Source organism: Plasmodium malariae (genome assembly GCF_900090045.1).
Source record: "Plasmodium malariae genome assembly, chromosome: 11".
In the NCBI taxonomy this organism is placed as follows: domain Eukaryota; phylum Apicomplexa; class Aconoidasida; order Haemosporida; family Plasmodiidae; genus Plasmodium; species Plasmodium malariae.
Window position 1 is genome coordinate 424,221 of NC_041785.1, and position 14,647 is coordinate 438,867.

The 14,647-nt window shown below is 24.8% G+C and overlaps 2 protein-coding genes across 2 annotated transcripts; both read right to left on the minus strand.

The window, feature by feature from the left end:
• Positions 1–224: 224 nt before the first annotated feature.
• Positions 225–3,802, minus strand: PmUG01_11016700 (conserved Plasmodium protein, unknown function; the record flags this gene model as incomplete). The annotated part of the gene is made up of 2 exons (XM_029005804.1): positions 225–631; positions 865–3,802. The coding sequence occupies 2 exons, from the start codon at positions 3,800–3,802 to the stop codon at positions 225–227; spliced, it is 3,345 nt and encodes a 1,114-aa protein (XP_028862356.1).
• A 2,301-nt stretch (positions 3,803–6,103) lies between these two features.
• PmUG01_11016800 (conserved Plasmodium protein, unknown function) lies at positions 6,104–14,427 on the minus strand (the record flags this gene model as incomplete). Its single annotated transcript, XM_029005805.1, has 2 exons — positions 6,104–14,161; positions 14,332–14,427. The coding sequence occupies 2 exons, from the start codon at positions 14,425–14,427 to the stop codon at positions 6,104–6,106; spliced, it is 8,154 nt and encodes a 2,717-aa protein (XP_028862357.1).
• Positions 14,428–14,647: the final 220 nt, after the last annotated feature.

Below are 14,647 nucleotides of genomic sequence, written 5' to 3' on the forward strand. Positions count from 1 at the left end.
TAATTAAATACTTTTATGCACGCTAATGTATATTATATATATATATATATATATATATATATATATATATATATCACTTATGCATAACACATTTATTGTGAGCACACAAAAAAAAGAGTCTATAAAAGAAATGCCCTAGTTTTGAATTTATTTTCAAATTTTAACAAATAACTAGGTGTATATCATTTAAATGGTTTTCTAATCTTTCTAATCATTTTTCACAATTATTTTTTTTTTAAACTAGCGTACTTAAAAATAGTTGCTAATTCCAACAATTCTGAAGCAAAATTATTCTCGTGACATGACTGCAAAAATTGATCAATATCTATGTAATCCATATAGGTTCTTAAAAATACTAAGGATTCTTTTAATAACTCTTTACTCATGTATGAATTATGTTCATTTTTTAATTTCATCATCTTTTTACCTAGCATAACAATTGTTTTATTCGTTAGATGAAAAATTTTCTGAACTAGCTCATTCTTTTTATCTTCTAATTCTTTTATTAACACCTCATTCTCATTTTTAGTTTGCTTTCTTTTCAATCTATTCTTTTCTAGGTCATTGTACTCCTTTTTCGTGATCTGGCTGTCTATGACTTCATAAATAAGACGAAACACGTAGTATTCATCTGGAAAAAAAAAAATAAGCAAAAAATGGGGATAATATGGGGAAAAACTTCAATAAAAACGAGTGTAACCACAAATAAACACGTATCACATTCGTACAAACAAATTATAATAAACATAGGGAAGCAAAAATTTTAACGAAAAATAAAACAAAAGAAAACTAAATGTAAAATAAAGTAAAACTCCGCACTTACATTTATTCATACCGATGTATGTGTGCATTTGTGTGTATTACCTAAGTTAGATTCATCCAATTTGTTAAAAATGAAATAAATAACAGAAAACTCATCAATTATCTCGTTTTCCACCAAAATGTTCACAATTACATTTAACAGAACGGAATTGTTAAAATGAGTGTACACAATATTTACTAATTCAATATCATAGTTGTACTTGTCATCTTCTGATTGATAAATACCAGAATTCTTGTAATTTGAAAATATAATTGCGTGATTTTTAAAAACTTTTTTTAGAGAAGAAACATTTGAAGAATCAAAAAATATGAGGGCCTTAAAAAAAAGAATTAAAATGCTGTACCTATTCCAACATTCTGAATTTTCCAAAAAATCATTTTTAAATATATAATTATTAAAAAAAGCTCCATTTAAATTCGTACTTGATATATCATTCAATAAGTGAATATTTTTGGACACATTTTCAAAAAAATAAGGAACTTTATTCAAATAATTTTTTTCATTTAAGTAATACATGAAACACTGAATTAACACATTAATAGCATCTCTAAATTTGTTTATACAATCTATTTTCTTATTTTTTTCATCGTCTTCATTAATCATATCGCCATACTCATCTTCAACATTATTAATTTCAACTGTACAATATTTTAAGATAGCATTGAAAATAAAAAATTCATGAAAATTATCATGCGTATTATCATTAATGCATTTAAAACTGTTACAATAATTAATAACAGATTTAGGAATTAAATTCTCTGACTCATTTTTATAAACTAATGAACAAGATTTAAAATAAAAATTTCTTGTCCATTTTCGACAATATTTCTTTTTCACATTATACATCAAATTCGTAAACTTTCTCAAATTATCTCCCATATCTAATTTTGCTAATTCTTCCTTAAAACTTACAAAATCAAAATCTTTTTTGTTACTATTAATTCCTTTATTATCTACATCGTTATCATCATTGTTATTGTTTTCCTCCTCCTCCTCCTCCTCCTCATCATCATCATCGTCCTTTTCATCTTCACTTTCCTCATGATTATTTCTCTCCCTTTTCTTATTACCCTTCTCTTCATTACATTCTTCATTACTTTCATCAGAACTGTACTTCACATCCACTTCAACACAAAAAGGGATTTTACAATCAAGACTTTTCATTTTATTCAATGTATCTTCGTTTTTTTTCAAAATGACTTGATTTCTTTTCATATTTGTTAAATTTCCAAAACTATTTTCTTCAATTGCGGCGCGTTCATTAGATTGCTCTTCTGTTTGTAATTCTTCTTGTACAATTTCGTCCCTCTTTCTTTTCCTTTTATTTCCACTTAATGGTCCTTCTTCTGTTATCACTTTCTCTTCTTGTAGCGCTTCCTCTTCTCGTACAGCTTCTTTTTCCTGTGGCACTTCTTTTCCGTTCAATCTGGCATCGTTTCCCACCTTTTGCATATTTCCCTCTTGAATTTTTATAATTTTGTTCATGTCATTATATTTCCTTTTAAAAAAATTTTCTTTACTCTTTAACATTTTATTTTCATAGGAAAAATAGGATAACATATAGAGACATAATTCCATGAATAAGTAAAAGGATTCATTATCCAATTTTCCAATTTGCTTTAAAACAAATTTAATGCATCTGATAATTACAGTTCCTAAATTTTTATTTATTAGTAAAAGTCTATGAACTAAAGAAATATAAAAATAATAATTTTTCTTACTAAAAGATGATAACAATTTGTTAAATATACATTCGATTAGTACATTATTATATAATTTACTTTGTAACTGAACATAAACCCCTAATATTTTTGAACTAAATTCGACACTATTTTTATATAGTTCAATAATATGTAATATATGTTCTTGCATTAACCATACATCATGTACATTTTTATTATCCGCATGTTTTGTTTTAAATTTAATCTGTAAGCTACCTATACATTCTGCACATTCGTAATTAACAAAGAATTCTGCATTAACACATTTTTCTATAGCTATTTGTAAGTTTATCTCTTTTTTGTGAGTGTTCTCTGATACAACTTTTAAATTTTCATCTTTTCCATTCTTCACATAATTATCCACACTGTTTTTGTTAGTAGTATCATTAGGTCCATTCATTATATGTTCATTCCCTTCTTTGTCGTTAACATGATTTTCTTTACTTTCCTGTGATTCATTTGCATAATTTGTACTAATATCCTCCTCTTCAATATTGTCTTTTTCTAAAAATATTTTTTGAAATATTTCTTTTTGATAAAATCTATGTGTCGCTACACTTTTTAAATTATTCTCCATATAATTATATAAAGCACCTTTTAAATGAAACAATCTATCATTAAAATTGTCACTATGAATAATACTATATGTGTAAATATATATATATTCAATTGTTGATATATCGTTATTATCTATATCAATATTATCAATATGTTCCTGTCTTTTCTCTATTAAATCAAAACTGTTAATTAAAATATTTTCCAATTCACTCTTATTTTCATCATATATTTGTTTAGATATATAAAAAAAATTACTTAAAAATAAATATAAAATATTATCTCCTTTTATGAACTTTTTCTCTTTATATAATTCAATACACAGATTATACAAATTCTTAAACAAATTTAAACAGTAAGCAAAATCAAAAACATGACAACAACTTAACCCTATGATACATCTAAACCATAATAAACAGTGTAATGGGTTATCTTTTATATATACTTCAATATTATGACTTAATTTTAGCAATACTTGTAATTTTAATTTTTCATTGTTCTTTGTTAATATCCCTAAAATGGTTATATATATACCTATTTTCACAGGCATGTAAAAAATACATTCTAAAATGGTGTCAACACATTGATTTGTTCTACTCTTCACTATTCTTTTACACAAATGAAATATATCATCACTATCAATTAATCTATCACCTATTGTAATAATATCATTTTTGATAATATGCAACTCTATTTCTTCCATGGATATTTATATATGATGCAAAAACGTACGTAAAAGGAAGAAAATAAGAGGCGTAAATGGGATTCTATCGAACTCTATATGTACATATAAACATATGCATATACATATGCACAAACATATGCACAAACATATGCACAAACATATGCACAAACATATGCACAAACATTTACACGTACGTACAAATATATAACGCTTTTCCTACTACACAGTATGCAAGCTATATTTTTCACAAAGAAAAAATTAAAAATAGAACTTCTGTAAAATATAATACTACTATATATGATAAAAAAAGAAATGCGATTCACATATTAATGAACAAACATACAAAAGCTACGTATAATTATAAAGAAGCTTAACTAATAATTCAATGAAAAAAGGTACGCACATAATTAAGCAAAATATTATATAAATAAATACGAATGGTTACTCTTTAAAAAATGAAAACGAGCAGAAAAAAAAAAAAAAAAAAAAAAAAGAAAAAAACCTTTTCAACCATGTACATTTCTATATAATACATGTATATGTATATGTAGCCATATATATAATATATATGTATTAAATAAAAAAATTTATAAGAAAAATTTTGTACGAAAAATTGGAGGGGAATCACAAAGAAATTATAAAAAATCTCAACATTTGTGCCTGCTTAAAATAAAAGAACATATGTGCCTACTTAAAATAAAAGAACATATGTACCTGCTTAAAATAAAAAGAAAACATTTGCCATTGTTTAATATATATGAAAAAAAAAAAAAAAAAAAAAAAAAAAAAAAAAAAAAAAAAAAAAGCATATTTTTCTAACTCTAAAAACCCATAAAAGAAAAAAAAAGAATATACGTAGAATACAAAATTATATTACAGGAAAATTCGCAAGTTAAAATTTAAAATTTAAGTAAAAAGTGATATACATTTTTTACAACATAAAGAAGAAGATAATAATTTTTATTATGCAGCTATAAAATTAGTTCAGTGGAATTATATAATTGCCTTATATTTCTCACAAATTTTCTTTTTGCCAAAACGAAATACATGTAACAATGTACCGGAACGAAGAGGCAACGTTATTATACACAAAAATTAATTAAATTGAATTATAAATAATTATGTATAATTACAATAAGTACATATATTTATATTTATTTATATGCATTTATATATATATTTATGTATTATTATTTGCATGCTAAGAGTGTTTTTAAATTGAACAAACGAACATAGAAGATATATCAAAATGAGAGCTTAACGTAGTAGGCTAATACATTTGGTACGTGTACTTCATTTGAATAAACCATCCCTGATAAATTTCTTTGCAATCACATACAGTAAAAGCGAAAGGGAGATTCATATATGCATATATATATATATATATATATATATATATATATATATATTATATATATGTATGTACGTACATATTTTCACATATAAATTTGCGAATATAACTGAGGTTTATAAACTAGTTATCACTTAAAGAATATCACTACGTATTACAAATGCTTAGACAAATCAAAGCCTCGTTACCTTTAATGTCTTTGCTTAAAATTTTGCGCAGTTCTAATAGTTTTTGCATATATGTATATATACGCATTAAACAAATCATTGCTGATAGCAATCCTCTATTGTTTTTTTTTTTTCTCTTTATTTTTAATTTTGAGTACAAAAATTGTCATGAGAGATCACAAAACAAAAAAAAAAAAAAATGAGAATTTACCTTATGCTCTTTTTTCAATATTTATATCAGTGCTATAATTCAGTCTCTGGACAGTATAAAAGTACGAAGATATATATCTCGATATAAATATTGATATACATGGTAAGAATTAAAATATATGACACCTAAAAAAATGAAGTTTTTCTATGAAACATATTATTTATCGTATTACCCCACTAGCTGTATAAATATTTGGTATACCTTAAACTTCTAAAATTTATAATTTAATTTTTCCATTTTAAATAGTAGTGCAGTATCACAAAAAAAATTTTTATATAAACGTAAGGCATTATTACAGTGGTTGCAAATGGAGAAAAAAAAAAAAATACAAACGATATGTGTGAGAAAAAACAAACAAATGAACGTATGAACATACAAACGAACGTATGAACATACGAACGAACGTATGAACATACGAACGAACGAACATACAGCTCTATGAATTGTACATTTTATTACAGACGTAACAACGTAAAAGTGTACGCTTCAGGATGTACTGTTTAAAAATGAAAGGAAACTATACGATGCTTATAAAAAAGGAAGCTCAACTTTTCCGGTTAACTATATATATACTGTGTACCTTCCACAATTCATAAGAAAAAATGGGGGTAATTTAGCATAATGGTATACCTTAAATTTTGAACAATATAATCAGGAAATAGGAACGATTTCGATTTTTCTCGAATCTTAAAAAAAATAATAAATACAAAAGTAATGGTGGTACTGTTCATATTCGAACTTTTGGAATCATCAAAAAAAAGACTAGGATGAAATTCATTAATTTTTATATCTACGTGAATTTTTTTATCGTCTTCATTTTGATAACCATATGAATTATACATACACATCAATATATTTAATATATCCATTAAATTCTCAAACCCTTTTTTAGTTTTGTTTTTTATAATTGATAAGTAAATATAATTGTAAATTTTTTCCCAAAAACGTGTTCCCCCTATTTGAAAAAAAGAAATTTTATTATAAAACATGAACTGGAAAAATGTTTTTATTACAATTAAAATGTTATTATTATCTTTACTAATCTCAAATAAAATACATAGGAATTTTCTCAAGTAATCAAGAAATTTATCTTCAACATTAGAGCACACATTTTTTTTCCCATTCATATCTAAATTTTTGATATGATTTGATGTGCTGTTGTTAGTATAATTTATCATCGCACACTTCTTTTCATCGCAATCTTCTATCGTTTCTTCTGTATATTTAGATGAAACCCCTGCATAATTATACTCCAATATATCATCATTTTTCTGCTTACAAACATGCATAATTTTGTTCTCAAAAAGTGGAGGACTCTTTATTTCTAAACACATACTCTTAATTATATCTTCATGGTAATAAACTTTTTTCATATCAAAAGTATACTTAAGCAAAATGTCAAACTTTACAAACTTGTTTAAATATCGATAATTGAAAAAATGTAACCAAGAGATCAAATCATCCTTATTCAAAAAATAAGAAAATACGCAAACAACCAGTTTACAAAAATGAAGACAAAAATTACTGTCATAATTAGCTATATCAGAATAATGGTTTAAAAAATATTTATTTATAAAATGAATTAAACACTTGTATAATTTTTCAAAATTAAAATTTTTGATAAAAATAGGTGGGATATTAAAAAGGAAAATGTACACATGTTGAAATATTTCAAATTCTCGAACTTCAATAAAGACATCCAAAATGTCTTCAAAAATATCATAAATTTCGCTTGTATTAATAACAAGATCTTTTTCAAGTACATACAAATTATCTGCATAATTTCCCTGTTTTACATCTTTCTTTTGATATATTAATAACAACATAAAATTAATACATTTTAATATCGTCAAAATTGTAAAATAATTATTATTGTCTTGTTCTAAATATTCCTTCTTAAACAAACTTTTTACTTTCAAATATAAATTTAAAAATTTTCTTAAATTTTCATACTCTAATTTATCATAATCCTCACATTTGTAAATGTCTACAAATGATTCAATAAATTTATCTATCGATATCAAACATGCCCTTTTATCTTTTGAAAATTTCGAATCTAAAAATATATGAAATTCTTCAATATATTCATTAAAAAATTTATAAAAATGGAAAATATTTCTTTTATACAAAATTTCATACATATCCTTATAATAATTATTTTCATAATTTTTTACATTTTTAATGATAAAACTCCTCGCAGTCAACTTAGGTTCAAGCATATTAAACAACTTCTTATTTTCTTCATCAAACAGTTTTACCTTTTTAAGCTCTTCATTGCATATAGTACAAACCTCCATAATTATAAATTTTATCTCCTCATCAAATGTGTAAAGTAAAGTTTCTACTGCTTCATGTTTAAGCTTAAATGAAGTTAATTTTGTTTCTATTCTATTTCTCACCACATTTTCCACATACACATCATCCACAACTGAGTTTTTATAAATGTATGATGCAAGTTTGTTATCTACTAAATCTGACTCGTTTTTTAACTTATCGATTAATTTATAAAAAAGTAGGTTACTAATTGAATTATCATTATAAGCACATTCTTTGTTCAATTTTAAGTTATCAGCTTTTTGCTTAATCCTTAAATTCAAGGTATCTGCTCCTAACATTTCTTTTACATGACTATTCACTTTATTAAAAAAGACGATCTCGTTAAATACCTTAACATTTTCTACTCTCTTTTTGTCTCTAAAAATATGTTCATCATTTAAATCTAGAAGGTAATTTTTTTTTAATAAATATAAAATCACAGAACCGCTATAATTCCTAATATTCTGACTGTCCTTAAGTGATATATGAGCTTCAGAATAATCGCTTAGCAAATTAAAATAGACAAATTTTATGTAATGATGATTAGGAATTCGGTTTATCAAATAAAACAATATATCATTTATATGCGACAGATGATTGCTATAAATATTTCTTGTAATAAAAGCACAAATTGTGTCAAACGCGTATATGCACAATTGAATATATAAATACACGTTATCCGGAAATAATACTTCATACCTATCTAACAACTTAATAATTACAAATGAAATTGAACTTAAAATATATTTACCTTTATTACCCTCTTTTAAAAGGACTAAAACATATTTTAAACTTTCCTCGATATCTGAAGAATCCTTATAATTGCTAATTATTTTATCTAAAACCTCACTGTGCTTATCTGAGTTATTGTACTTAACTAATTTCCCAAAAAATATTTCACTTTCCGTGTGCACTTTTTCGTCTCTGTATCCTTCACCTTCTGCGTATGTTTCACCATCTGTGTATCTTTCACCCTTCGTGTAAAATTCATTTTCGTTCTTATCATTTTGGATACTCAGTTCGTTATAATCCGATTCAATTTTTTCCCTATTTTGTATATAAAACTCCAGTAACATTCGTAAATCAAAAACTATAACATCTGATGACAGTAAGCTTTTATTTAAGCAATCTATAAAATACAATTCTAATTTTTTGTTCCCATTACACTTTTTGTAGAATTGCAATAAATTCATTATAACTGCATTTAAATTGTCTTCATTTTCATCATAATATTCATGTTCATTCATTTTGCTAACTAAACTTGTTTCTCCTTTACTATTAACTCTGCTTCTATTTGCCGGTTCACCCTTCTTAACAACGTCGATCCAGTTTTTCTTACCCCCATCAAAACGATGAGATAACTTGATATTATTACTACTACTATCATCATCTCTATCACGAAAATACCAATTCTTAAACTCATTCGAATATTTAGTACAAATATTTTTAAACATATTCAAAAACGTTATACATAATTTTGTGTTCATCAGGTATGTATCAATAATAGTACAAATAAAACATAAAAAATGGGACATCTCTTTTATGAAAATTTTTAAGTTCATTTTTTTAAGACTTTCAATTAAATATGTTAACATAGATTGGTTAATCAAATCGTTTTTCTTTGATATAACAAAGTTTGTTAATTCTCGATTAAGTCCATTCATTCCATAATCTTCTTCAGTTAATTCACATTTCATTTGTAAGAATTTCTCTACAATATTTGTCATAGTCTTACTCACATCTTTTATTGGTATATGCTGAAAAATTTTAAACTTAATTTCCTCATTTCGAGATTTTACTATACTTAATAACATTTCCTTATATATGTATTTTACAATTCTGTAGATTCTTTTATTTACTTTTTTAAAATCAATCAAACCATTTTTAACGGCACATCTAACACTGTCCAGTGGAGTGGAACAACACAAATGCTGCACTTGTTCGCTTTCAGCAGCTGTCAAATTGATCCTAATTTTTAGTTTATTTAACAGGTTAGAAATGCTGTAGCTCTTTGGATGTTTATCGTTATCATTTAACTCAGAGGAATAAAAAAAAGAGTTCTTTATTTTTTTATCCCACTTATAAATTATTAACTCTGTGAACTGCATGAATAAAAACGTGTACACATAGCTACAACAATATCTACTTAGACAAACATAATGCATAATTAATTCCACATTTCTTTCATTATTAATATATTCATATACATTTTTCAAGACATGATCCTTTCTACTCTCAAATTTTTTTATATCATTTATAAAATTATTATCAACCTCTTTCTCTTTATTCTTAAAATAGTTCTTATAAAATGAATTATCATCTGTATCACTGAACGAATTATATACTCCTTCTACGTATTTTTCGACTACGTGCGTGTCTACCTTTTTCATACACATATTATTATAACAGTTTATTATATCTTCATCTAAGTCTTCGCACTCCTCCATTTGTTCGACATTATCACTTGCCTCCGCATTTTCTTTATCAAGACCGCTGATATGACTAAAATAATATGCTAATTCCTTCTCGAAAATGGAACAACTCCTACTTTTTTTATCTACCTTTTCATGAGAATTATCCACAGTAATATATTTCTCATTTTCTGAAAAATTTCCATTGTACCATTTCATGTTTGTACTTCCATCCAGTTTACCAAAATTTGGCATATTCCTTTCCATACCATTTAAACAAATATCCTCATTATTTTGTTTACAATTATCATCAAAATAATACTTTCCCTTTTTTAATAAAAGGAAATTCCTTACTAACATGTGTATATTATTAATGTCCATATTTGATTGAATAGAGAGAGAAAAGAACAGTGCACTTAAACCCAAAAAACAATATTCAGAATATACATCACTTTTTAATTTAATATTATCAATGAAAAATTTTCCTATGGATAAAACATTCTCATTTATATATTCCAAAAACGGGTTATAATAGATGACATAAAACATAGTTAAACACAAAAATTGATTTTTATTTTTTACATCATTTGCATCATTTAGAGAAAATTGAGAATAATCAAAAATAAATGTTAAAAATTCAGCACATAACCTATTTGCATTCATTTTGTCTAACCTTAAAAATATGTGAGATATATGCCAACCATACATTTTTTGAACTTCAAAATTACCTACATACAAAGTATCTTTTATATCTTCCATCATCAAAGAATTAATGGTATCATCTTTCAAAGTTGAAAAACAATTTAAAAGTTTTAATACCTTTTTTAGTAAAGACAAATTGTTAATATTTACATTCTCTTTCGCATATTGTAATATATTTACCAATATACTGGCTATATATTGACACATAGAAGGGTACTCATCATGGGCTTCTTTAAATCCTGTGTAAATACTTCCTTTTATTATTTTCATCCAAAAAGATAAAAAGTACTTGGAAAAAAATACTAAATAGAAGAAAGTAATACAATATTTTAACAAACTACTTTTTTGTAATTTTATCCTTTCTTTTATATAATTGAAATATATATAAAACAAATAATTCGTAAGTTTTTCTAATACACCAAAATATATTTCATCAAAAATCATTTCTTTTTTAATTAAATAGCCAAATAAATATATATGAGAACAGGTTATATGGTAATGTAACTCCTTCAAATTTTGACAATTTTTATCACTTCTATCACTTTCACCATTTTGTTCAAATTTTTCCGAACTTAGAGAATGTAAAATTTTTTCAAATATATCCCTATTTCCTTCATTTTTAATCAGTACATACAACTTTGTTAATAATTTAGCACCCCCTTTTATTAATTTATTGCTACCTGTATATAATATGTTGTTCAAAATTATATCTAACCTTCCCTTTAATAATATCTCTAAATGATCATGTATATTTTTTTTGACAGTTTTTAAATTATTACAAGATTCAGAGATGGGAATTTTTTTTTCTCTCTTATTTTTCATATCATTAAGAAAATATTTCAGCTTCTTTAATATTAATGTAAACATAGAGCAGTACGCCAAAAAATAAGAGTCCTTCAAATCACTTTCAAAATTAACAATATTAATTAAAAATATATCTAGTATTAAAAAGGAACAATAAAAACTTTCGACATGAGAAATTTCAAAAAAATCCACTACTTCCAAATATTTAATTAAATTATACAAATGTCGCAGATTAAAATTTGCATGATGTACATTTGAGTAGTCCATAACACATTCTGCGTTATTTATTAATACCGATTTGTTATTTACTATTATCGTACAATTGAATGAGTAGTCATTATTTCCCCCATTTCTTTCACTTTCAAAAGAATGTTCATCCACTTCTATCCAAACATTATTATGCTCCTCGAAACTGGTGCTTCTAAATAGGTATATAACATCACCGTCATCCAAGTGCAACAACTTTTTTGTAATAAAAAAAATGTATTTATCAAATGATAATTTGCTTTCCTTCTTATGTTGTTCTATATAATCCTTTACAAAATCTGATAAAACAATGTCATTACAATTTTCATAAAGTAATGGGTAATAAATGAACTCACAACTTTCAGGGGAAAATATATGAACACACCATTTTAATAGTGTACTAATTAGTAAAGTATTATCTGAAAAAATTATAAATCGATCTAACAAATTCATAATATTTTGAACAATGATATTTTTCCAATTTTTGCACTCTTCATATTTGTTTGATTTTTCCTTCCCTTCTCTGACTTTCTTAAAACTTTCCCTTTTATCATCTTTTTCACCCCTTTCCAATGATATAATATTTTCTACACTGTTACAAGCGTCTATACTTATAGCCGTACAAGTGAGGTACTCCTTTTCACTCTTCATTATCTTTTCTTTCCTATAAAGACAACTCTTATAATATTTTTCCAAAGCAGATAAAACGTCATTTATCTTATTGTAAACGATATATGACTCTCTTTTACTTTTTCGAAACCTTTTTAACTTATCAAAAAATAGATATGTCAACATAAAAGACTTATTCAACACTTGAATGTTCATTTCAGAATCACTAATATGCATTTCAAAAAAAATTTCTATCATTGTTGAGATGTTTGTAAAAGAACTATAACTGTTATTACAATTATTATCATGGTCGTTATCGTCATTATCGTTGTTATCATGCCCTTCTAGCATCTTCAAATAGCAAAATATTAAATGAAAAATACAATCATTATACTCGTTGATATACACATTTTTTGTATTTTGTAATATAAATAACATTAAATCGAAAAGGCATTTTTTCATCTCCTCATTTTTTAACTTTATAGTATGTCTGTTTTCACTCAAAAAATTTACAAATTTTGCTTTATCTTTAAGTAAGCTTTGAAAATTCGTAAACTCACACACAAAGTTTACATTATTTACATCACTAGAAAAACAGAAAAAATAATAGTATATATAATTCAACAAAGGATGTAAATATTTCTTATCTTTAGCTACTATGACACTATTTTGAAATAAACTTAAAATTTTGATGATATAATTAATCGAATACATATAGTTATCAAAATATTTTATAATATCCAAATGTATATCTATAAAAAATGTATCATTAAAATTAAGAAATCGTTTTTTACTTTGAAGTAAAGAAATTGCAAAGTCTTTAATTTCGTCATATTTTTCATTAGAACAAATAATGTACGAAGAATATGTTATATTATGGTTACAAATAAAACTACTCAAAAAATATAAGGTATTTTTTTTCATTTTTATATGATTTGTTATAGAATAATTCTTATTATTGAATAATTTTTGTCTGTAAATATTTACTATTTCTGCTTCAAGAAATTTTATTTCTTTCATGTTTTTGCAATAAATTGGTACTACCAAAAATTCATTTATATGTTTTACAAAATTGCTAATTTTTTTATCATTCCTAATATTATTATTAGAATCACTAGAGATATATTCCTCCATCTTTTTTTTGTTTGTATGGTTATTTAAAATGTCTAAACATTCAATGAATTTTATTATCAAAAATATACACGCTGCCCTATTCATTGAAAGCTTGTCGCTGTTTTCGATTACTATTTTTTGAAATTTTAGCTTCTCTTCATCACTTGCATTCTTAAAACCAATATCTAAGAATATAGATAAAGTGCTGTTGTACAGTATCCAGCTATTCCTACTGGTACTATCACCATCTGTATCATCATTAAAGTTACCTTTACTATATCTTTCCTTATCGACATTTTTAAAGTAGTTTTCAACGATTTCCGAGAGGGGTATATTGACATTTTCTAGCGATTTACATCTTAAAACACACTGGCTGATAATTTCTACTAAGGTTTTTCTTAATTTTACTTCACTAATTAAAATTTCATTTAATACTAACGGAATTAACTAAAAAAGGCAGGGCAAGAAAGCACATACGTACATAAGTATACATATATATATATATATATATATGGAGAGAGCGAGAGAGAGAATAACCATTTCCGTAAAGTTACCTTAAGTGAAAATGGTTTAACAATTAAATGATTATAAAAAAAAAAAAAGGTATATATCATTACTTTATATAAGACAGGTCCAATTCTATCATCTTTGGTTAAACACAAATTTAACAGAATATCGTCGTAGCTTTTTTTCTGCTTTTCTTCTAGGCACATTATTAGAACATATTTTTAAAAAACCCAAAAGGGAATATAAAAAAATAAATAATATAATATAATAAAATATAAAACTTAGATAAAATAAATAAATGTGCTTTTCGAATGGTATAGCATAACTGTAAAACTATAACAAATTAAAAAATTAATGAGAAATATAAGAGAGGTACACAAGGATGTTTTTCTTTTCTTTTCTTTTTTCTTTTTTTTTTTTTTTTCT